The sequence below is a fragment of the Paramormyrops kingsleyae genome, chromosome 3 (genome assembly GCF_048594095.1).
Source record: "Paramormyrops kingsleyae isolate MSU_618 chromosome 3, PKINGS_0.4, whole genome shotgun sequence".
Taxonomy (NCBI): domain Eukaryota; kingdom Metazoa; phylum Chordata; class Actinopteri; order Osteoglossiformes; family Mormyridae; genus Paramormyrops; species Paramormyrops kingsleyae.
In genome coordinates this window covers 11,874,303-11,898,641 of record NC_132799.1, presented here as the reverse complement: position 1 = coordinate 11,898,641, position 24,339 = coordinate 11,874,303, and the positions used below count along the sequence as shown (strand labels likewise).

Genomic DNA, 24,339 nt, shown 5'->3' with positions numbered 1-24,339 from the left:
AGACTCCTTCTTAAGTGAGCGTGAGAGTCTGAAAGCCTGAGTGTCACGCCAGATGCGTGAAAACTGGCAGCCCTGCCGTAGCCTATTACATAGGCAGCCTTATATTTTGATGCTGGTTTGTATTTGCATTTGTCAAGTAAGAATGGCTCGCGGGGGGAACAAGCAAACTGCTTCATGCAGACATTGCGGCGCCAGTGCTTCTTCAGCATGTGAGGACTCATACAACTGTTGCATAATAAAGCTCAATGGATTTTAATGGTCTTGTAGTTATCTCTCCTTTGATGCAATTTTTCACATGCAAATGAGCGACAAGAGGGGGTGTTACGCGAGGGCTCCGCCGGCTGTTGTATCTTGCGTTCTATCTCTAACTGTAGATCTGAAGGCAAGTCTATAAACAGAGATACGTAAACCCAAAAAGCAAGAAGAAAAGTTGTCAGTACCGATTTAGTGCTTGGTAATTTACAGTTTAAGGTATTACCGTCTACGTGAGATCAACGTTTATAGTTACACCTTTTTTTTAAAGAACGATACACCAGCTTCCCATAATAAAGCTGTTTTAAAATTCTGCTTGATGATTTCGAATTATGACACTGCCCACGGTGCTTAATAATACACAATAGGCTGTGTTTATGCTCGAGCAAAATAAAAGACTCATAGATAAATATAAATAAATAGATAGACACAATGTAAATTCACTCACACGTTTTATTTGTATACAGTACGTCGTAATAAAACAAAAGATGTACATACATAAATTATTTTATATCTTACTATAAACAGATATTAATTAAAGTTAATTTAAGCAAAAAAAAAGAAATTGTCAGTGCTTTTATATACATCATCATTGGACAGTAAAACACGTTGTAAGTACCACATTAATGGCATTTATACCTAACTGCCGTAAGTATTTAATGCCATAATCAGTAGATCATTGCACAAATCCCCGAAAGTCCAGTTTGAGTACTTTGTACTGCATTTCCATTCTCAGTAATACTGTGGAGCAAGCATCAGCGGATGGATTTGTTGAGGGATCATCTGTTGCATCGAGAGCTGCTTCACGAGTGGGGAGTACAGGGCGTGAGAGGCTGCAGGCAGCTGGGGCTGCTGTCCAGCGTAGCCGTGTTGTTGAAATGATACAACAGGCGTGAACATCACGGGGGGAATCGTGGGGCAGAAATACTCTGCGCGCAAGTCCTGTACTTCTCTTTTCAGTTTCATCCTCCTGTTCTGAAACCACGTTTTCACCTGCAAAAATATAGAGCATGTTATTGCATATTGCCTCGTTACACATTTCGTCACGACTCGTCCAGTCATTTAGTTACCACAGTGTTACCAGAGTATAAAAGTCTCTTACCTGAGTTTCAGTAAGATGCAACTTTTCCGCCAAATTTCTTCTTTGCGTGGCTCCAAGATATTTGTGTTTATTGAACATTTTTTCCAGTTTGTACAGTTGGTCGGAGGTGAACTTTGTTCTCAGCCTGCGCTGTAGGCCAGTCTCTCCTTCACTATCCTCTCCCACCTCACTTTCGGAGCCCGTGGTATAACCAGAACTGTCTGAAAATTGAAAGGGCACAATAAGTATACTGCAAATTGTATCCAGGCATTCAAGCTACAAAAATATAGGAAACAGCAATGGATTAATAGTCTCGACATACACAGGCATCGTGAACTGATACTTACTTGATGGAGAAGACGGATTGTAAGTTTGAGAAGCTCTATTACAGTCGGATTCTTTTTCTGCAGAAAGTGAGATTTTCGGCTCAGCTGAAATTTCCACGTAGGACGATGCTTCAGCTTCCCGAGGCAAATGAGGCTTTAAAAATGCAGGACCAGCATCTTGCGCTTTTTCTCGGTCCGTCTCAGCTGCAGCACTGTAAATACTCTGAGACATCCATTCCACAGAGAAGACTTTTGCCATGTTTCCTGGAAGTTTGCGGTCCGTGCAGGAGCTTGCTGGAGGTGTTATGCGACCTGTGGGATCTGACCTCTCCCTATATAACCATTCTCCCGACGCTATTTGCATATGTAAAGCGATCGCAGGGGAACGATAAGTGTTTAATGGCTCTATTAATTGAAGTTAATAGATGTTGCAACTGTAGTTTTAGCACATTCAGTAAACCTGTTAAATCCAGGCGCCACGATGTCTCCGAGAATACCGCCGCCTGGACCATTCCCGCCTCCCTTCTCCTCTTCGCGTCTATGACATTAGCAATTAAACGTTAATCATGCTAATTCTTGATATTCAAGTAAAAAAAAGTGACCTTGGTTCAGGCCATGTTTGTGTGGCTCATAATAGACCTAGATTGATAAAACTTTATGAATCTTTCCTAGGAAATCGACTTAGAAAATAGATACATAATATCATAATGTAGCTTTTTAAATTATTATAATTTGACTGCAGTAACTTAGGCCTGTTATCCAAAAAAACTATACATATTAAATTACATATTAAAAACTAACTTTTGTTAGTTAAAAAATGATGGCATAATATCTGCAAGTATTGAACTCCTAACTTATAACAATGTTCTGTATGTGTGCCCGTGCATATGTATTGTGTGATGCTGTTACACAAATCCTTGCTTTTGCAAATCTCCTGCGAAGACTTGTAATACTGCTGATTGTGTCCCGGTGCCTGCATAAGCACCGACTGTCTCGCCGCTGCCAGCCTTGAGCTGATTTACTCGTGATGAATGCAGTTGTTGATCTATTGTCTTTTTTGTCAAAATGGAGGTGATCGACTTGAGCGAACATCAGTGTGAAAGTGAAGGATTGATGTTTGATCTTTGTTGACAGTGAATCGAGACTGACAGACCACCGGCGCCAGCTCTGAAGATCGCTGCAACCTCGGCGCCCACTGCAGATTCCCAGATAACACTGAACTCAATGAATGCAGAATGTTACTTACAATGTCCAGTAAATCATAATCAAATTAAATACAGGCTTGCGAAGAAATCCCAGCAATGATCAAAACGTTAACAACAGAATTCGTAAAGAGGACAACGGGCAATTCACATAGGCCTACTATCTAACCTGCATAGTTCCAAGCTATTAGAATATAAAATAATACGCACGTAAAGACAAAAAGAGTTGCCTATAGGAGTTGTCACATTTCTTCATTCATCGCAATATTATATTAACATTTAGAAAACGAGACTGAACAACGGCAGAGAACAGCCCAGAATTTTATTTTATTGATTCAATTCATTACAATGCAAACAAATAATTGTAAAATCGTTTAGTAGCCTACAATAATCGGTTAAAATAAACATGAATCTATAGACATTTACCAGGTTGGAGACAAACGTTAGTGTGGAATAATGTCAATTCCTGACCATCCTGAATGAACTTCACGTCCATATGGGGTCGTTAGTCCGTAAACAGGGAGCAGACTTCGTGGAGCCAGCGTCGGCGGCCTGTGTGGTAAGTGTAAATGCATCAGTAGAAGGAGTAATTAGTACTAATTGTTGACCATGATCTCGTCGTTAGCCAGCGTTTGAAGTACCACAATGAAAACAAACAGAATTATTTGACGCGCATATGAAAGCACAGCAAGGGACCCTTCCGTACTTAGACAAGTAATCCCCTGAAGGAGCCATGGTGCTATCTAACACACATGTCTCGTTAACGTAGACGACTACTTCATTTGCTATTTTTGGCTTATTTATATCTTAAAAAGGAACAAATTCTCGAGGGTATTTTGTAAACAAATAAATTCTTAAGTGATTCATGGAATGTCTTAAGCCTGGTTATAAGTAGTATAGGCCTAAATAAATGTGATACTGGTTAAGCCCAATATTTATATTTTTTGGTGTCGATTTCCTAAGTAGGCAACACGTCGCAGTTTAATCGTGTTTATGCAAAGATTCGATTAACTGCAAATAGCTCACAGTAACACCCATGGAGTAGGCCAATACCATACGTTGCTCGTAGTCAAATAACACACATTGATGTATCAATACATAACTATAGTGGGTTTATACACACACACACACATATAGGAATTTTATACATTTATGTACCCGCGTACATGGGCCACTACAACTATTGTCACGTATCTAAAGAGGAGTACTGCAGGGTGGACGTCAAAGGAAACGTAATCAGTCTAGTCAACAAGCTGCGTCGCCGTAGCCAGCCCCCCAGTGGACACCATTTACTTGATATTTTGATATAATCACGCACCTCTCCATATTTTCCTTTATAGAAGCGGCTCAGCTATCGCTGTAAATTAGTTTAAAGACCACAGGGCTAGATGAAATAGAACTGACGCTAATCGGTAACGCAGGGACTTTATAGTAAATATATATTTACTTTATAGTGAATATATGCTTTATGCCTGCCAATAGGACTGTATTGCTTTTTAATGTGTTGTATAGGCCTACCTGTCTAAATGTATATATTTACCAATTACTTAGCGTATTCCAGGTCTAGCTAACAATAAATCCTAAACAAACTCAGAATATTTTTAAAGAAATCAATTAGATCTGAAATCAAGATCCCGGCAAGTTAATTACTAGTGTTGTATTTTCTTGGCAAAAACGGTATACACTCAAATGAAGCGAGTTCAGAAGTAAACAGAATTTATTGTGTTAAATATATCGATTTCCCATTTACATTATTTTACATGAAATTACACATTTTACACGACGAAATACTTAAGAATGAACTTTTTTTTTCTCCTTATTTCCCAGTGCTGTTTTCTACACTGCATGGTCGGGGTACACATCTTTCATAAATAACTGGAAGGCAGCATCGTGGGGTATATATGCTGACTGCCTGTTAACCACGTGATTCATGAGAACTTGTGGCATCCCGGGACCTTGAAAACCGTATGCTGAAGGGTTCAGTAGGAGATGCTGTCCAGCATTTCGGTGCTGAACGACATGGGGCGGATTTAATAATGCTGCACAAAAACTGGGGGCTAAATATTCCGCGCCTAAGTCGTGCACGTCGCGCTTCAGTTTCATCCTCCGGTTCTGAAACCAAGTTCTCACCTGGAAAAAAAGCACATGAAGAATTATTAGCAAGGCTGCATTCAAAAGGCGTGAAATTTGGCCATTGTATTTGGCTGGATATTAAACGAATTATGACAGCGGCATGCTTACCTGGGTCTCAGAAAGGTTGAGCTTCGCAGCTAATTTCATCCTTTCTGCTGCATCCAGGTATTTGTGTTTGCCGAAAGTCTTCTGTAGCCTGAAGATCTGCTCCGATGTGAACTTTGTTCGCACCCTTCGCTGAGCCGCATCCACCTTTCCCTCTCTGTCCTCCTTGCTGGTAGCATTTTCTGAAAACGCGACTTCGCTCTCGTAGCCCGATGAGTAGCCACTCTGCTCAGAAACTGAAATGAACAGTTATAAATAATTATATTCTATACAGTTGTGCGGGATTATTCGTAGAGATTAAACGAATGTGATACTGGTATGAATATACAGGGGTCGTAACAATAGTTACGTTTTTAAAATGTCATCTTAAACAAAAACCAAATACTAAAGTAATGATGTATGTTAAATTGAAGATTAAACTTTTATAGCTTACAGTTTTCGGAAGAGCAGCGAATGGATGATGCAGCGGATGGATTGTCTTCTTGGTTGTTGATATTCTTGGTAGTTTCTGGCATCGTGTGCTTCTTGCTGTTGTGTTTAGGTTTAAGATACATTCTGTCGTAGGATGTCGGGGATCGAGGCTGAACCACACACGCAAGACGACGTTTGAAATGCTGTGGTACATTTCCTGCATCTAGCGATTCCACTGCATGCGAAGGGTCGTAATGGCTCCGGGCCAGCCATGCAATGGAGAAATCTTTAACCATATTTCCACTTTGGGTCAAATTGCCAAGAACTCATATATTCCACAAAGAGTCAAATGGTCTCTGGCAATAAGACACAAGACCACTTTTATACTGTAACAAACCCCATGATATTATCATATGCAAAGAGACGTTAGCGCCCGATCGTCTCAATGATGGCAGCTAATAGGATAGTTGTTGTTGAAGTTTCCACATATCCCGAAAAGGTGTAAATTCTTGGCGCCACCAAGTCTATGATAACCATTTGAGCTCGTACATTAACCTGCCATCGTCTGGAAATCAAAATCACATAAGATTTTCTGCATTTATATTTAAAAAATACATGTATGGCTGATTTGAATGTATCCAGACTGCAGTACCTGCAGCCACCCTACGATTCACTACAGCCCAATAGTCCAACACCAATTAGGCCTACCGTATAGGGCTAATGATACATGAATAGTAGGTCGATAAAATTCAATAAAAGGCCGGAATTCGAACAACTTTAGCCTTATAATACGCCTAACAGATATTTCAACGTATTGGAACTGTTTGGATTAATTAGCAACTATACGCATTATATTTGCTATAACAGATCCCTCTTAACCTAAAAGCGGCGCAGTCGCACTTCCAACAGGTTCAACATCGCGGGCTGTTAACATGTATACGCGGAGCGCTGACGCCGCCTTGCCGGCCGGCAGCAGACGTCTGTCCAGGCCCGGCTTATTTAGGTATTACAGAGATCAAAGGCATTACAGTAGCAAAACAATTACATTTAGTGTTTCCGCCATATGTTAACTTCAGGCAAAATATGTTGTGAAGAGAATAGCTGTGCTGCATTTAACTTCAGTTTTATGAATGAACTTCAGAAATGAGTACGCTAAGCATAAAACAAAAATAACGAGAAATAATAAAACTAGATAATTGAAATTGGTCAGGGAATGCAATGCAATCGTTTTTTTAACTGTGCATTTTAGATTAATCTTATTTTCTCACAAAATAAGTAGATTTTGCGAAAGGGAAACTTTATTATTGTGGACCATAAATACCTCAGTCTGTAACACTTTCGGCCAGCAACCAAGAATGCCAATAAAAGATCGTTTAAGCTAAACAATACATGTAATGGTTGTTGAATATTTCTTTTTATCAATGACATATTGATTTAAAAGTCTTGAGTTTTTTGCCTTTCAATTATGTCCTTTATCTACTCCACTTTGAAGATTTGAAGACGATCCTATTCTCCCACCGGAAAACAATAGGGACGCTGGGGGCGCTGGCAGGAGGCTTTGGAAGGCGCCTCTTCCAGGGACGCTTATTGCCTCGCGACGATGCTGCATAAGCTTTTTCATAGACTGTCGCTGCGAAGCTTTGCAATTCTTTGGCAATGACCTAAGCAACCGAACAAAAAAAGCATGTGTTCCATACGAACCCGCGCAAAAACAAGCCCGTGTCTTCTAATCATATTGGGATACAACTATAAAAAGTTAAATAAACAATAACGAGTAATGCAGCCAAACTCCCACAAAATTTATATTATGATTACAAGTAGTAACCTCCAATGCCGTCCAGTTGTTTTTGAAGTCTGTCGTGGGAAAATGAAACATCAAAGTACCATTTGCAGGCCCAGTAGAAGAATTATATGTCTTAAAAACGGACATTATACGTAAAGATTAAATCAATTATGGTACAGTACAAGTATGTATAAAGTACTGTACTGCTTTTTTCCAATAGGAAATTCATATAACATGTATCTTATGTTACATTTGTTACATTTAACCAAAATAACCAATAAACCAACCGATGGGATAATGAAGAGATGCTAATGAAGACGTAAAATAGACATCTTAATAAAAAGCTTAATAACGTGGTTTCAATCATCCAAAAACAAACTAAATCCAAAACAAACAATTCGGCTAAACTTTCTTTTTAAATAGAAAGCACATAAAATTACATTCTGTTTCCTTCAAACTGAATTACAGTTTTAAGACAGATATATAGTTATGATAGGAACATTAGTTCAATAATAAATCAAATACATATGGTATAAGTTAATACCATATATTTTAGTAATTTTTAATGATAAGAACAGAACTTTTACATTGTACAGAAATGTAAGCCTTTTTAAACCTTACCATAAAGAATAACGAAACGGAATTTATTTCCTCATTTTATTCTTCTTATTATTTTTTTGGTTGAGACCATGGATGCTTAATTTGGAAATATAATCATATCTACACACTAACTAATGTGTTATAATTCATTTTGATCTGAATTCTTTTTCAGCACTATCTTGCATTCAGATTTCATCAAGGTTATGTTAAAGGTGACAGAAGTGTCCAGTAAAAATCAGGGAGTCATTTTCTTTTAGCACTGTTATGCATAATATTGATATACGAATCCAAAATTACTGAAATGAATAAACGCGGCATGTGGTTGTGGTTTCCTAACAATTCCTGGTCTTTTATAACATATATAAACATGCTAAACGCATACTATTAAATGTCCCCTTCCCCCAACACCTGGAATTCCTCTAGGCTGGCAACCTTTGGTGTAAACTATGGATCTCAATACAGTTTTCCAGTGTTTTACAATATGGTACATTTCTTAACATGAACTTAAGGAAATATGTCTATATTAGCCACTGCATTCGCCATGTATACCTGCAGCCAGAATAAGACATGGTATGTGGTGCCTTTGAGGAAATGTCACTGAAAAGTGGCCTTCACTTTACGCAGCGTGTCTTGTATCCTCTTAGAGTGACGTTCGGCAAGGATTTGCTGGAAGTTGGTGTCATTCTCGGCAGCCAGAAGCACAATGTCACAGTCACTCAGGTAGGCGATATGCTGCCGCAGGTAGGTCTGCAGCTCTCGGTCAGGGACATATATACGTGAACTTGTTCTCCTGGAAGGCATGGATCTGGCTCACAACCTTTGCTATGTTCTTTCAACAAATACAGAAAAGGATATGTCATCCAAGGCACAATTTTCCCCCCTTTTTCATTAAAAATCAATTTTTTGGAAATTAGAAATATTAATTCATTTTGGAAATTATTTACAGAATACAGTGGTACCTCAGAACTCGAACTTAATCCGTTCAGAACTCCGGATTGAACCCTAAAAAGTTCTAGTTCTGATCGAATTTTCCCCATAAGAAATAATGGAAAACCAATTAATTGGTTCCCGGCCCCAAAAAATTACACCTAAATATGTTTTTTTAGCATTTAAACACAAAATGAACCGGATAAAACAAGAAGATCATATACTGTACTAAACACATCTAAGCACATTTATCAAACCAGTAATTTGTAAAGTAAGAAAATAAATGTATCCAAACAATGTGTAAAGTTAAAAAAAATGTGTCCTGCCCCGATCGTCCGCTCCTTCCGTGTACCACGCCCCCTCGTTAACGATGTGTGGAATCCCCGTGTGATCAGCTGTTTCTGGTTGTTTTCAATAGTCCTCTATATTTAGTCCATGTTTCAGTTTGTTTCCCCAGTCCGGTCATTGTATTGTCCATCTGCGTTTTGCCTGCCTTACCTGTAATTAAACCCCGTATTCCCCGATACCCTGACGTCTGCGCCTTTGTCTCCTTTCAGTCCCCGCTGGGCACGACAATATTATTATAATTAAATGTATTAATGGCTTATTATTAATATTAAAATAATGAATAAGACATCTTTATTTTAAAATGTATTTTATTATATAATGATAATTACTGTTACTGTCTATCACTGTCTAAATGTATTTTTACTGTCTAAATATATGTATTCAGCTAGTGTAAACATGCATGATGCTATCACAGCGATTGCCAGGCTTAGACTGAAGCGTTACCCTTTCTTTCCGCTGAGAGACGTGCAGCGTGACTCATTTCCTCGTGCATACAAGTTATCTTAGGTCGGCGTTCACGGTTTGACTTCTGAGATTCAGATCGAGCTCTAGGTAATTTTGTTTTGAACTGGTTGGTTCGACTTTTAAGAAATTCCAGTTCTAATGAGTTTGAGAACTGAGGTCATGAATTCAATTCAGATGAAAATCCTACCAACTCTGCTACATTGTGGGTAATACTGCACATAAATATTCCAGCACTACTTTTCCTAAATGACTGTATTATTACTAGGACATGGTAACAACCTTTACTCACAGAAAAATTACTCACAGAAGATTGTAGTGATTCCAGAACACGTATAATGAAAGAAAACTTCTGAAATACCCTGGAAGAAATACTGAAAACTAGGGATGTGGGGGCTGAAGCATGGATACAAGATGCCAGAATATTCCTATTATATTCATATTTTTTTCAAGCTAGTGACACCATGACAATAACCAGTCTCTGTTATTAACAAATGGCCTTTGTGGTAGTAGTATGATTGACTGACAGACAGACAGACAGACAGACAGACAGACAGACAGATAGATAGATAGATAGATAGATAGATAGATAGATAGATAGATAGATAGATAGATAGATAGATAGATAGATAGATAGATAGATAGACAAACTTTCTTAATCAGGAAGATAATTTAGGAGATAAGCAGTTGCTTACAGGACAATATAGCAAAGCCTAAATCACAATGCAATGTATGATGAATACACTGTTAAGTAATGGTTATTGTTCATTAAATGCACGTTTATGCTACTTGTACATAACATGATAGCAAAATCAATCATAAGAATACTCCATTAAAAATAACACTCAATTTTCTATTCCACCATTATCTATTATCAATGCATTACTAAAATGAGAGATAAAAGCCTGTCTTATCTACATTCAGCAGTGCACTTCTTGTATGGTCTTGTATGGTTTGGGAGTTGTGGCATCACTTTGGGTCAGCTGGGGCCAGTGCGCCCCCCTGTACACCCCTGCTTATTAGACATTTGTACTAGTACAAAGGACGCATGTTTTCGAAGATTACATTTAAGTGGACTTACTGGTAATTGTCTCACAATGACATTCTCTAGTCCTCCAAGAATCTGTATGGCTGTGACAAAATTTCTTGATTCGTAACAATACTTGGCCATCATAAGAAATTTTGAAAGCAAACCAGCTTGTGCCTAGAACATATAAACAAAACACAGTCTTTATACAATCTAAACGGTTCCCAACAATGATTTGCCTCCATGACACAGTAGCTGTACCTTAATGGAGTCACAGATGACAATTTCAGCTGACACCCAGTTGCTGACGTTCTCTTCGTGCTTCAGCAGCTGAATCAAGGGTTTATCTTGCACTGTTGCTTCTTGAACAAAGAGGCTGCTGCCCTCTACTGGCGGTGAGTCAGGTGACAGTGGTCTACTGAAACACAATGGCAACTAACACTCATGCAACATTTTTATAGTGCTCGAAGAATGTTATATATATGCAACATAATGAATTTCAGTCAAGTTATACAGAAGAGGAGTTTTTAATGCATTCTGACACTGTTTCACAGGAGAAAGTCCAAGTCTACATGCAAATGCATGTCATTTGGTTCAGATCATGTACTCACTTTGTGATACATATGGCTTTGTCCCTGACCCCCTGTGCTCTGGAGTTGAGGAAGTGAACAGGATGACAACCTTGAAATATTTCCTGCAAGGCAAATCCAAATCACAACAACAACCTAAAGACAATCATGCTAATGCTGTTGACACGATTGTGGTCTATGTATCGAAAACAAATGGTGTAACCTTGCTGTTAAATTAAGGTTCAGTATTAGAGAATACAAATACTTTCTAGTGATAAAAACTGAAGAAGGATTTTCTAGAACACGCTTCAGACAATGGATGGATGGATGGATGGATGTATTAAATAAACGCCTGTCCCACATTACCAAACCGCCTGTCCCACATTACCTGAAATGCGTCCCACTTTACCTTACGGGTACAAGGAGTGTATAGACCTGTATCACAGCCCCCATAGGCAAGAAATTACATTTTTTTTCTTTTGATGTGATAAGTAAACATCTTAAGGATTGCAGTAAGGTATCATATGTGGGTTAAGTAAATTAGGTTAATGTTTCAATGGGCACTCAAAATGGAAAAAAACCGACGCACATTTTTGGGCCGGCCCCGGGCTGTCGTAATTTACCCAAAAATGTATATTATAAATAATTTTTATCGACCGCGACGTCCCATTGGTTGATTTTCTTGAAGGACATTGGGCTAATCCAATGAAATCTCTCAGCCCTCCTCGGTCTCCCCCCCGTCCCTCCCCTTTTTAACAAAGGTTATCAAATTTTTCCGTTTGACCTGACCGGAGTTGGAGAGGAGTGGCTATAGGTTCGTGACCTAGAGGAGCGACTGGCTCTCATCCAGCATAGCAATGAGTTAAAGGAGAGAGTTAATACGCCTTCTAGGGAGACTATGTGTACATCACAAGCGGGGAGGGGGGAGAATGATGAACAGGTAGGTCGAGAGAGCTGGGTGAACGTAGGCCGTAGATGTAGAAAAGGGCGTACACAGTTCACAGAGGCGGCATCACCTGAAGTAATGGTTTCTAACCGCTTTCAGGTGCTTCCGGCTTTAGAGCCGGAAGAGACTGGGGAGGCAGGTGAGCCCTTGGGCACCAAGGAGCCACCTAGCCCCAGTAGGAGGGAGGTTGTGGTAGTAGGTGATTCAATTATAAGAGGTGTAGATAGTTATGTGTGCACCCGTGATAGAGGGTCCCGTACGGTGTCTTGCCTGCCTGGTGCCCAGGTAGGGGACCTTCCAGATCGAGTGGACAGGCTTTTGGCCCCAGCCGGGGTGGATCCAGTGGTCGTGGTGCATGTTGGCACCAATGACATAGGAAAGGGCAGAAGGGCTGTTCTGCAAGATAAATTTATAGAAGTTGCGGATAAGCTTAGAAGCAGAACATCCACGGTGGTATTCTCTGGAATACTTCCCGTGCCACGTGCAAGTCAGGCAAAATTAGCTGAGATAAAGGGATTAAATGCGTGGCTAAAATGGTGGTGTAGGAAAGAGGGGTTCAGGTTTATGGGGCACTGGATGACCTTCTGGAACAGGTGGGACCTGTTCAAGCCGGACGGGTTGCATCTGAACCATAGGGGAACCAGTGTATTGGGGAGGCGTATGTGCAGAATAGTTGAGGAATGTTTAAACTAGGGACTGGGGGGGCAGGGAGGTCACTTAAGAATTTATGTGGGGAGAGACGGAAAGCCCAAATAAATATTAAAAGTAGACACTGTAAAAGGCCTACCATTAGTGGTCTGTATTTCAATGCTAGGAGTATTAGAAACAAAATTAATGACTTAGAGGCTTTAATTTCTTCAGAAAATTACGACATTATAGGAATAACTGAAACATGGATGAGTGACAATGATGGTGATGAATATAATATGGATGGTTATACGTTGTTCCGTAGAGACCGGATAGGCAAGAAGGGAGGTGGTGTTGCAGTATACGTAAAAGAAAACTTGCAGGCAAGGGATCTCACTGATAAAAATAAAAATTCAGAAGCTGTATGGATCAAACTCGATGCTAAAGATTCAAATGGCCTTATTGTCGGGGTTTGTTATAGGGCACCTAATGTAGCTGTAGAGGAAAGCAGAATATTATATGATGATATCAGGATTATGAGTAATAAAAATGATGTGGTGGTTATGGGTGATTTTAATTTACCTGGGATACAGTGGGACACAGTCTCTGGCTCTTCTGTAAATGAACTTGAGATGGTGGAATTAGTACAGGATTGTTTTTTTACTCAGTTTGTTAATACTCCTACCAGGGGAGAAGCCCTTCTTGATCTCGTTTTTTGTAATAACCAGGATAGGATTGGAAAATTAGAGGTTTTAGACCCATTGTACGGTAGTGATCATAACATTCGAGGTTAATTTTAGTGTCCGAAGAGCAAAGTCTAAATTAAAAGTATACAATGTTAGGAAGGCTGACTTTAATGGTATGAGACGGAAATTAGAAACTGTAAACTGGACAGAGTTAAATAGCAAAACAGTTGAAGAGGCATGGGAATTTTTCAAAAGCACATTGTTGCAAGTGCAAGAGGACTTCATACCTGTTTCCAGCAAAACTAAATTTAGGAAACGACAACCAAGGTGGTTTACTAAGGAAATTAAGAATAAAGTCAGGAGGAAAAGGGCTCTGTTCCACAACTGGAAAATAACTAATGATTTCAAAATCAAGCAGGAGTATCTAAGTCTACAGGCAGAGTTAAAAAATTACATTAGGCTATCAAAGAGGGATGTAGAAAGAAAAATTGCATTGGAGGCTAAGCATGACAGTAAAGGTTTCTTCCAATATTTTAACTCCAAGAGAGCACTAAAAGCTGAAATCACTAATTTGCAGGATAGTAAGGGCCTTATAATTGATAACGAAATTGATATGGTAAACGAGTTTAATGATTATTTTTCAAGGGTGTTCACAATAGAGAACACAAGTAACTTACCACCAATTAATACGAATACAGCATCATCTATGACCAATATATGTATAACTGAGGTTGATGTGATACTAAGCCTAGCTAAACTCAAAATAAATAAATCGCAGGGGCCTGATGGCATCTTACCTTTAGTCTTGAAAGAGATGAGGGATATTATTAGCCAACCTTTGACTTTAATATTCCAGAAATCGTTATCTGCGGGTGTGGTACTATCAGATTGGAAGCATGCTAATATAACACCCATATTCAAAAAAGGGGATAGAAGTAATCCAGCAAACTATAGGCCAATCAGTTTAACTAGCATTACTGGAAAAATAATGGAAGCTATAATTCAAGTGAAAATGGTAGATTACCTAGATGCAAATAACATTATAAAGGATAGCCAACATGGATTTAGGAGAGGTAGATCCTGCTTAACGAATCTGCTTGAGTTCTTTGAGGAAGCTACAAGTGAAATTGATCACAAAAAGGCCTATGATGTGATTTACTTAGATTTGCAGAAAGCCTTTGATGTTGTCCCCCACAAACGGCTCTTGTTAAAGCTTAAAGCTGCAGGAATTTTAGGAACTGTGGCAGCTTGGATCAAAAACTGGCTAACTGATAGGAAGCAGCGAGTAGTTATTAGAGGCACTATGTCACCGCAGGGTTAAATTTTAGGACCACTATTGTTCCTAATTTACATTAATGATATTGACACGAATACATACAGTAAACTGGTTAAATTTGCAGACGACACTAAGGTGGGCGGGGTAGCAGATACTAATCTAGCAGCAGAGAGGCTTCAACGGTATCTGGATTTAATTAGCGAATGGGCTGATACCTGGCAGATGAAATTTAACACAGATAAATGTAAGGTAATCCATGCAGGGAGCAGAAATATACAGTACAGATATTTTATGGGTTCCACTAAAATAAAGGTAGCTGATTACGAGAAAGATCTCGGTATGTATGTTGATGCTTCCATGTCCCACTCTCGCCAATGTGGAGAAGCAATAAAAAAGGCGAACAGAATGTTGGGTTATATCTCTAGATGTGTGGAGTTTAAGTCAAGGGAGGTGATGTTACACTTATATAATTCCTTGGTAAGACCCCACCTAGAATACTGTGTGCAGGTTTGGTCACCATACCTCAAGAAGGACATTGCTGCCTTAGAAAAGGTGCAACGAAGAGCTACGAGAATGATTCCTGGTCTTAGAGGAATGTCTTACGAGGAGAGGTTAACGGAACTGAATCTGTTCAGCCTTGAGCAAAGGAGACTAAGGGGGGATATGATTCAGGTCTATAAGATTCTAACGGGTCTGGATGCTGTTCAGCCAAATGACTATTTCAATATTAGTCTAAATACTAGAACTCGTGGCCATAAGTGGAAATTAGCGGGAGAACATTTTAAAACAAATTTGAGGAAGCACTTCTTTACACAGCGTGTAGTCAGAGTATGGAATAGTCTTCCTGCTATTGTAGTGGAAGCTAAAACCATGGGTTCCTTTAAATCAGAGCAAGATAAGATTTTAACAACTCTGAGCTATTAGCTAAGTTCTCCCCAAACGAGCTTGATGGGCCGAATGGCTTCCTCTCGTTTGTAAATTTCTTATGTTCTTATGTTCTTAAACCAAAAAAGCGCAAGGAGGGCGCAGAAAAGCTCAGAGAAAAAAGGTTAAAAAGCCTTCAAGTGGACGCAGCAAAATGGGCAAAACTTACCGATATGTTTGCCACCACAAGTTTTACTGCTGCAGGCTGGTGGGATGCAAGGCAGGAGAAAGTCTGATAATATAAAACATAAAAGAGATTTTTAACTGACTCAAAATAGGAACATATTCTTTTTTAAAAAAGAAAAAAATTGAAATTAGGGAATTTAAACCTGAATTTCATAATTTCATACTTATTTTTGGCTTACTTTTAGTTTTGGAATGATTGTTTAGCAGAGAGAATAATCTTGGGTGATTTTGGTGTTCCTGAAATGCATTTCATAATTATAATTCATGTGATTCACAATACCTCTGAAATTTATACAGCTAAAACTAAGTTACCATCATTTGGTTGGTAAGTGATCATACCTGTATGACAGCTACAGTAACACCTCAGAATTAAATGAAACCATAATTAAATTCACACAAACCAATGTATATTATGGATTATACTGACATATAAGATGTTTTGATGGTATTTCTCCAGAAGGTCCCAACAATCAGTATTAATGTAGCTGATCAAGCTTTTCTTTTCAAACCAGACAAAGAATGACTTGGTATGTCCAGGTAAATGTCAATTTTTTTTGGGACAGAAATGATTCAAAGATTTTTTATCATTTTTTAATGAAATGTTTATAGTGAATTTCAATGGCCTGACCTGAGAAAATGTACATCAGAAACAGGAAGATATATTTCATAATGAGCAATTCATGCTCCCTTCAGTACTCAGAGTTGAATTCCAGGCTTTTTCACATGACATTAATCAGGATTTACAGCATTTATCAGAATTCGTATGTGACTTAACGTGAAAAAAAATGGAAAAGGAATCAATGTATAAAATTTAAAAGGATAATAGAGTGAAATAAGAACAGCATTTCTTTTAACTTCAGCACGTGGTTGCATGGGTAAAAAAAATAGGCTAATTATCCATCAATCCATTATCTCCTGATGATCTGGGGTCAGGTCACATGGGCAGCAGTCTTAGCAGGGATGCCCAGACCTCTCTCTCACCAGCCACCTTCTCCAGCTCCTCCGGGGGATTCCGAGGCCAGCCCAAGGATTCAATCTCTCCAGCATCTCCTGGGTCTGCCCCCGGGCCTCCTCCTGCTTAGACATGCCCGAAACACCTCCCCAGGGAGCAGTCCAAAAGGCATCTTAGATAGATGCCCAAACCACCTCAACTGGCTCCTTTCGATGCGGAGAAGCAGTGACTGAGCTCTTCACCTTATCTCTATGGCTGAGCACAGCCACCCTGCTGAGGAAACTCATTTCTGCTGCTTGTATCCACAATCTCATTCTTTCGGTCACTACCCAGGGCTTGTGACCACAGGTGAGTTTCGGAACATAGATCAACTGCTAAATTGATAGCTTTGTCTTCCAGCTCAACTCCATCTTTACAATGACAGACCGTTACAACGTCCACATTACTGCCGATGCAGCACCAGTCTGAATGTCGCCCTCCTGCTCCCTTCTTCTTTAACCAATGAACAAAGGTTAATTATGTAAATCTTTACTTTTATGTATTTCCATATTAGTACTTATGTAGTACTTATGTTATTTCATTTGGTTGTCCTTCTACCTTGTTCATTATGCAGTCTGGAGTGGCAGCAGTTTCATTTTACTGCTGGGGTACAACCATATTCATGCAGATGAAAAATCAAAATCTTCAGTCTTGAGCATCGTTAAGAAGGAAAACAGATTTTCCTGCTCGTAGGTCAAGGTTTATTTTTGTTTTACAATCACTGGCGCAATTATAGCAGTTTAATATTGTAATGTATACTTTTTGTTTATAAATAGATTTGTTTGTATCAGTAGATATTCTGTACAATAACACCATGAATAAGTCTGCATCGACATGGTCTGTTTCAAGGGATTGTTGAAGCTAGTTTTAACTGCACTGTTTGTTAAAAACTTAATCTTTTCAGCTGAGGCCCAAAAGTTCTGGATATCTTATGCTTAACCGTAAGCATGTGCCACATCTATAATACGTGATACGAGATACAATCCTACAAACCTCTTTAGCAGTGAACTTCAAAGCAATATTGCCTTTATTTACCTGTGTCATGTCCTTAATGTGTCAGTAACTGCACGTTGCACCATGGACATGACACACGTTTACATTCTGTCAGTCTTCTATAAAGTCCTGGCAGTGATAATTTCAAGGTTTTCAAAGTTGTGTTTATTTTACATTAATCTCACAGTATTCCAGAAAAATAGAACTGCATAGAAGGATTAACACAAAACAAGTCACGGATTCATGCCAAATACCTTTAGAAATGGCCTGTAGCTATAAGGTTGCTATTTAATTTGCCTTCCTGTGGAGGCAGGTCTGAAATGAACCGGTTATTCCTGACTGAAATGTGCGGATGACTGCAAACTGAAATTTATTTATTTTTCTCAGATAATATCGATCTGCTCTGCACCCGTAGTTTCCTAATAGGCTCCGGACCCCCAACCCCCCGTGACCCTGAACAGAGTAAGCAGTCACAGAAAATGGATTGATCATATTACCTGCTTTTAATAAACAGATTTTCCAAAAGAATTTTATGCAGCATAAAGAAGTATATAAACAGGTCTGAATTAAAGCTCCAGTCTGATTGCTGGTATGTGTTTTACAGAATATGTAGCATTATGCAGTTCTGGGAGGAGACACACCCCCCAGTGCAGTACGGTTAGTCAGCAAAGCTGCATCCTCATTAATCTCCCACCTAGTCCTGCTCCCTTAGTCCTGCTGCTCTGTTTGACTCGCAGCTCTGTATCTCTGCAGAGCTCTAACCTGGCAAAGTGGGCAAACATGCATACAAACACGACCCAGAGCAGTGAGATGGACGTGATCTTTGAGGAGATCCCTGGTTTGTCATCTTCTTCTTCTTCCTTGACCTTTGATGGTGAGGTCAGGCCTCTGGCTCCAGGTCTCTCCTGCTAGTGGATCTCCACCCCTGGACCTCAGAAGCTGTGTTGAACTTGCTTGGTGTCACAGACTCAGGGTCTCTTCAAACCTGCCACTTTAACTAGAAAAAGATTTTCTCCACGTGTTAAACCTTGTAACTCATGTGTTTAGTTTGGTCGACTCTTTTAAGAGTTAAAGAGTTTGCCCTAAAAGGTTATTTTACTTATATGAATTAATTGCTTTACAAAGTTAATGTAATAGCTGTATAATGAAATGTGATCAAGATAATCCAAGTAATGTGGTACTTTCTGATAATGCAAGATAATCCAAGTAATGTGGTACTTTCTGATCAATAATACATATTCATTTTCATACATCATATGAAAGGTTTATCTTTAAATCATTAGCAGGATAACTGGTTGGAAGATGGATGGCGATAGTTTGCATGTATATCTGAATGATCTGTATTTAATATTTATCGGTATTTTACATGTCGTGTTATTTTCACATTCAACTAAGCTTTGGTAGATACTGTCTTAAGCCTCTTCAAGAGAAGCACTTATTTATTAGCTTCTGGCATGAATACAGCCTCTATAATTGCTTTGATCTCTTTGATATCTTCCTCAGATTTTGGAGTTGAAAGGGACTTAATTTCACTTTCAATTAGATTCAGTTTGACTTCTGCCATTTGATGAGATTCCTCGTTTTTCATCTTCACAACATCTGTTATGGAAGACAGAGTGATTTCACAGGCACTTCGAATTTTTTGGCGCTCATTCAAAAAATCTGGGCTGGCGGGATCCAGAGCCATGAGTTTGCCCAGGCTGCTGATTGTGTCCATCAGGTGCTTCTCAGAAACTTCAACGTAGGTCCCAGAAATTGTGCTAATCAAGCTGGCTACATTGGATGCATAGAAGGCTTGCTGGTAGATTGCATCTTTTATAAGCATTTTTCTAGTGTTTGGTATATTTTTTGTAAGTTCTTGGGGGAAAACATAAAGACAAGACTGGATGTTCTTTGACATGACCTCAGTTGAATGCACCATCTTCTCCCATGCCTGTTTCACTGTTCCCATGACATCTTGACACTTGGTAAGGATGCAAACCATTGTGTTGAAATCAGTGTCTTTCACATCAAGACTTGTTGTAGCTAAGATCTCTGACAGCTCCTTCTGGTTTTTCTCCAGCTTTTCCAAACTCTGCTGTTGCAGCTGTCTCACCTTCTCCAGCTGGACTCGACTCTGCTCTATGCGAAGACGGATATTCTCCTTGAGCATTTTACCTGCAGTTACCTTCCCGCCGTATTCAGCATGCCGTAGAAGTTGCGGTGCAAGGTTAATACTTTCTTGCAGTGTTTGTCTATCAAGATCAAACTTCTGACCTCTTGCCAACAGTGTTTGTATTCTTGCCACGATTTCTTCTGTCTTGCTGTCTTCACACGTCCCTCTCAGGTCACCTCCAATCCTGGTGAGCTCAGAGCACAGGTCCATAGCTTCCTTGCATATGTCGATTAGAGTGCTTTTTTCATTACAGTCTTTTTCACTCTCCACGGATGTTTTAATCTGCTCAAATTGTTCCACCAGGTATGACGCCTTTGCTTTCCCTTCCGTTTGATCAGTGATATCAAACCATTTAACTTGGTTTCCATCAACAAAGTTGCTCATTGTCTCGGTCAAACGCACAAGCGGCCTTGCTTTGGAATACACATTACACACAGAAGAAAAATCCTCACTTTCATTTTCTGCATTAGGACAAGCAGACATAAAAAGCATTACTGGTTTTTCTTGGTGTAATTCTGCTGCTCTCTGTATAGTGCTTTCTGCGTCGCTTATCCATTTATCCATGTCCTCAAATAGAATCTTGCCCAATTTATTTTTTATGAAGTTTGAAACTGCTTCCTGTACCGAATCTGCCAAGCTATACTGGATCATTTGTGGTGCATGTTCCCCCTTTTCACGGATGCTTTCTTGTAGCAGTTCTTCAATCAGGTTTTTGACATAGGTAATGTTTTGTTCAGTAAGCTTAGCCAGCTTTGTGCAGTCTTCTGATATAGTAGCTGCATTCTCCTTTTGGTCAGCAGGAGGATTTTGGACCAACTCATCACTGATCTCACTGATTGTCTTCTCTATGTAAACTGGCACTTTGACAGCTTGAAGACGGATCTGCTCCATGCTTTTGTGAGCCTCATTGAATGCTGTCCATCCAGAATTAGCCACTTGCATAAGACAGGCACGGAATGAGTCTGGGTACTTGATGTACTTAAAGCCTCCTTCTGGAGGGCTAATGGAGAAATCTACAGTAGAGGAGATAGAGACCAGCTCACCCAGAATGGCTACAGCGAGTGGAACATTCATCAGGTACTCCTCCCAGTTAGCATATGGCTGCATAGCCATTTCGGTGTCATCTCCAACCCCCCCGGCTGCCATTCTCGTCTTTCCTAAAAAAGAAAACAAAAGTGTTCTGAAAAACCTCAGAATTCAGAGATGGCATTCTAAGTATTAAATGTTTTAGCTCATGATATTTTCAGAGTATATTTCAGTTACTGTATATTAATCCTCATGCCGCTTTGCTATAAAAGCTGCTAAAAGACCAGTGGAAGGACTAAATGTTTTTATACCACAACAACATTGCGTGTCACTGAAAACAGTTTGACCGAAAATAGTTCAGTTTACAGCAGCAAGTTTTATTGTTAATTATACATCCACAGCACGTTGAAGTCTGGGTGATGTTTTTTGTTTGTGTAGGTGGTGATCACCATCTCTGTGCCTTCATGGAAGCCAGGTAACTAAACCCAGCTGCCCGCCCTTTTTTGGAATAATTCCCTTGCTAGGGTGGGCTGTGTCGATCACTCTTGATTTAAGCCTATGTGGAGAACTAGGTCAGGGATGCGTGGGTGGGGAGGGGTGCTGTACCACTGCCTGCTCAGAAGATGGCGCCCTGGAGCAACACTGGATAAGTCTGGATGGTTTAAACAGCGGTGTTAAATTTTGTCACTGATGTGTCTTTTTGGTACATACCATCCATTTATCCATCTTTTAACCAAAGGAATAAAGGCACATGGCTGGGGTACCCCCCACTCCAATACCTCTATTAATTTTCTACTGCTAAAAAGATTAAAAATGGATCAAACTTAATAATTAAACAAGAACACCTGTTTAGGAACATTAAAATACAAATGTAAAATACATTTATGTAAATGCATATACAGCTCTGGAAAGAATTAAGAGACCACCCCATATTTTTTAAGAAACTGCATATTGTTAAATCCTGGTTTAATCGTGGTTCTGCTGGCAGAAGGCTACGCTGAGCAGCAGGTTGCGTCCTGGTTCAAAATTTCTAAGACGGCAGTACACAAGAACAAGGTGAAGCTCGAGACACTGGGAACAACCAAAGACTAGACAAATAGGGGGCAGAAGCGACATTCTAAAGCCAGAGATGACAATCAACTAATCCAGCAGCACCTCATGAACTGTTTATCAATGAGAAACAGAGACTGGAGACTCCAGACTGGAGTTTACAAAAAAAAAAACTCTAGATTCTACACAGGCACACAGCCATCATTTTTTTTTCTAGAGCTATATATTTATATCCCAAATCGAGGAAGATTTTATAGTTTTAAGATATTTTAAAATACAAATGCCACATGAATATATCATGTCACAAACTTCATATATATATAAACAATAAGAGAGCTACAGTATTCATTATTTTTGTCATATTTCATTTTTTACTCTAAGATGTTTTTTAATCACGCATGCAGAAAGATATTGTAGAGAGTCAAATACCTGATATGTAGAGTAGATTATATACTTGCAGATACTTGCTTCTTGCCTGATTTTCTGATCGCTAAGGAGGCGCTTTTGTCAGCAGCTTTTATTCTCTGCCTTCAGCACCCTGCCCCCGTTTCCCCGCGCATGTGCGCACACGCCCACCACGCCTGTGCATCTTGCTGCTTAACACACCCACTGTGCCTCGCTTAAAAGTCCTGTCGTTGTCCCAAAAGGCTGAAGTAAAAAGCATTAGGAATTATGAAATACTTGTTGAGAGATCTGTTCAACGTTGTAGCTCAGGGGTGTCAAACATACAGCCCGCGGGCCGAATACGGCCCACTATGGTGTCCAATACGGCCCGCGGGATGATTTGAACAATAGTATTAAATATCAAATCTTTTTTATTATCATTATTATTAGTAGTAGTAGTATTAAAAAGGAATAAGAGTGTTAATGAACAGTTTCTGAGGACTTGTTAAATGCAGTTTTACAGAATATAGTGTATTTGTTGTAATTTGATGCACTATGATTAAAAAAAAATAATAATAAATTCGGCCCGCACATGGTCACATTTTCTTCTCATCCGGCCCTCACCCTAAAATGAGTTTGACACCCCTGTTGTAGCTGGAATTGCTCACCAAATCAGTTCTATACAGGGCAAGAATTTGTCTTGACTGGGTCTCATCATCTGGGTGTAGCTGTCGCCAGAATATTGGTTGCTTATGCATTTATTTAATATTTATTTGTATTTTATCCAACGAATATGTTTTGTTTCATTTTGTTGCCAGCGTATCATTATTTGCAATATTATTTGTAAAATTATTAATTTGGCGTTTTTCTGGTAACAGTGCCTCCTACTGTTCAGCGGAAGGAGCTCCTACATTTACGTGATCACGTGAACTAGCGTAATGAGCAACGGAAAGAAAGCAAGGTTAGCAAGCGGCATGGGCGTAACCCTCTAAATAGGTATACTTAAAGGTTCAATATGGAACCTTTTGTTTTAAGAGTATACACAAATCTATGTGCTGCTTTTATGCATTTTAAACTTAAAAACGGTCGATCGGTGCCGACCCTAACACCACAGGAAGGTTAATAATGTCTCTAAGGACAGTAGGAAACAGGGGTCTTTGACCCTCGCTTCACTAGACGCTGCGGGTGGCGAGTTGTGTTGAGCGAAGTAAAGCGTTTAAAATAAAATGCAAGGTTGGCAACTTTGGTCAGCTGCATGGAGTGAGATTTTCTGTTTTCTGTTCTGCACACACATTTACATGTATGTAAGTGTTATTATCTTGTAAATAGTCTGTAGGGTTTGCAAACTGCCGTATCGTTCTTGATGCAGCTAATTTTAAGTTCAGAATGGAATATAGATTTGCCGTAAGATTTCTTTCGTGAGAGTCTGAAAGAGTTTGCAACCATGCATGAACACGTACATTTTTTGTTTCACCTGAATTGATTTGTATAGAAAATAACCTTATACAGTTGTTAAAAAGCGGAAACTTTTTTGGAGGTCACCGACTCCGCTGCTGTGAGAATTACTGACTGTCTCATTGTTGTTTTGATGGGTTAGCGGTATACTAATGATATTGCCTATTAACAAAAACCAAAGGTATGATACGCCAAATTCTGGCTCTACCATTTGAATGTCTCAACAGAAATCGAGACTCATCAGAACAGGCAACATTTTTCCAGTCTTCAACTGTCCAATTTTGGTGAGCTCGTGGAAATTGCAGCGTCTTTTTCCTATTTGTAGTGGAGATGAGTGGTACCCGGTGGGGTCTTCTGCTGTTGTAGCCCATCCGCCTCAAGGTTGTGCGTGTTGTGGCTTCACAAATGCTTTGC

The 24,339-nt window shown here is 39.4% G+C and overlaps 3 protein-coding genes across 5 annotated transcripts; all 3 read right to left on the bottom strand.

Moving 5' to 3' along the window:
- Nucleotides 1-825: 825 nt before the first annotated feature.
- LOC111850327 (uncharacterized) lies at nucleotides 826-2,102 on the bottom strand. Its single transcript, XM_023824094.2, has 3 exons — nucleotides 1,681-2,102; nucleotides 1,355-1,554; nucleotides 826-1,245 (listed from the first exon to the last, which is right to left on the bottom strand). Exons 1-3 carry the CDS (start codon nucleotides 2,021-2,023, stop codon nucleotides 985-987), a joined length of 804 nt encoding a protein of 267 aa, XP_023679862.2. The 5' UTR covers nucleotides 2,024-2,102; the 3' UTR covers nucleotides 826-984.
- A 2,506-nt stretch (nucleotides 2,103-4,608) lies between these two features.
- On the bottom strand, nucleotides 4,609-15,896 carry LOC111850326 (homeobox protein vent1-like). 3 transcript variants are annotated; one of them, XM_072709610.1, is made up of 8 exons: nucleotides 15,855-15,896; nucleotides 13,382-13,414; nucleotides 11,269-11,351; nucleotides 10,919-11,072; nucleotides 10,712-10,834; nucleotides 5,533-8,722; nucleotides 5,103-5,335; nucleotides 4,609-4,991 (listed from the first exon to the last, which is right to left on the bottom strand). In XM_072709610.1, exons 6-8 carry the CDS (start codon nucleotides 5,804-5,806, stop codon nucleotides 4,698-4,700), a joined length of 801 nt encoding a protein of 266 aa, XP_072565711.1. In that variant the 5' UTR covers nucleotides 5,807-8,722; nucleotides 10,712-10,834; nucleotides 10,919-11,072; nucleotides 11,269-11,351; nucleotides 13,382-13,414; nucleotides 15,855-15,896; the 3' UTR covers nucleotides 4,609-4,697. The 3 variants fall into 3 exon arrangements, with proteins under 3 accessions (XP_072565711.1, XP_072565712.1, XP_023679860.1); XM_072709611.1 differs by lacking the exons at nucleotides 13,382-13,414; nucleotides 15,855-15,896 and adding an exon at nucleotides 9,938-9,992 and having other exon boundaries at nucleotides 11,269-11,474; XM_023824092.2 differs by lacking the exons at nucleotides 13,382-13,414; nucleotides 15,855-15,896 and having other exon boundaries at nucleotides 11,269-11,474.
- A 2,443-nt stretch (nucleotides 15,897-18,339) lies between these two features.
- Nucleotides 18,340-22,622, bottom strand: LOC111859069 (uncharacterized). Its single transcript, XM_023841430.2, has 2 exons — nucleotides 22,516-22,622; nucleotides 18,340-21,167 (listed from the first exon to the last, which is right to left on the bottom strand). Exon 2 carries the CDS (start codon nucleotides 21,154-21,156, stop codon nucleotides 19,291-19,293), a length of 1,866 nt encoding a protein of 621 aa, XP_023697198.2. The 5' UTR covers nucleotides 21,157-21,167; nucleotides 22,516-22,622; the 3' UTR covers nucleotides 18,340-19,290.
- Between the last annotated feature and the right edge of the window lie 1,717 nt (nucleotides 22,623-24,339).

Excerpts from the sequence above, each read along its gene's own strand:
- LOC111850327 (XM_023824094.2), bottom strand. The coding sequence starts at position 2,023 with ATGCAAATAGCGTCGGGAGAATGGTTATATAGGGAGAGGTCAGATCCC. Across the intron at positions 1,555-1,680 it reads CAATCCGTCTTCTCCATCAA|ACAGTTCTGGTTATACCACG; the intron begins GTAAGTATCAGT and ends TTCAATTTTCAG. Across the intron at positions 1,246-1,354 it reads TGCATCTTACTGAAACTCAG|GTGAAAACGTGGTTTCAGAA; the intron begins GTAAGAGACTTT and ends ATATTTTTGCAG.
- LOC111850326 (XM_072709610.1), bottom strand. The coding sequence starts at position 5,806 with ATGGTTAAAGATTTCTCCATTGCATGGCTGGCCCGGAGCCATTACGAC. Across the intron at positions 5,336-5,532 it reads TCGCTGCTCTTCCGAAAACT|TTTCTGAGCAGAGTGGCTAC; the intron begins GTAAGCTATAAA and ends TGTTCATTTCAG. Across the intron at positions 4,992-5,102 it reads TCAACCTTTCTGAGACCCAG|GTGAGAACTTGGTTTCAGAA; the intron begins GTAAGCATGCCG and ends CTTTTTTTCCAG.
- LOC111859069 (XM_023841430.2), bottom strand. The coding sequence starts at position 21,156 with ATGGCAGCCGGGGGGGTTGGAGATGACACCGAAATGGCTATGCAGCCA.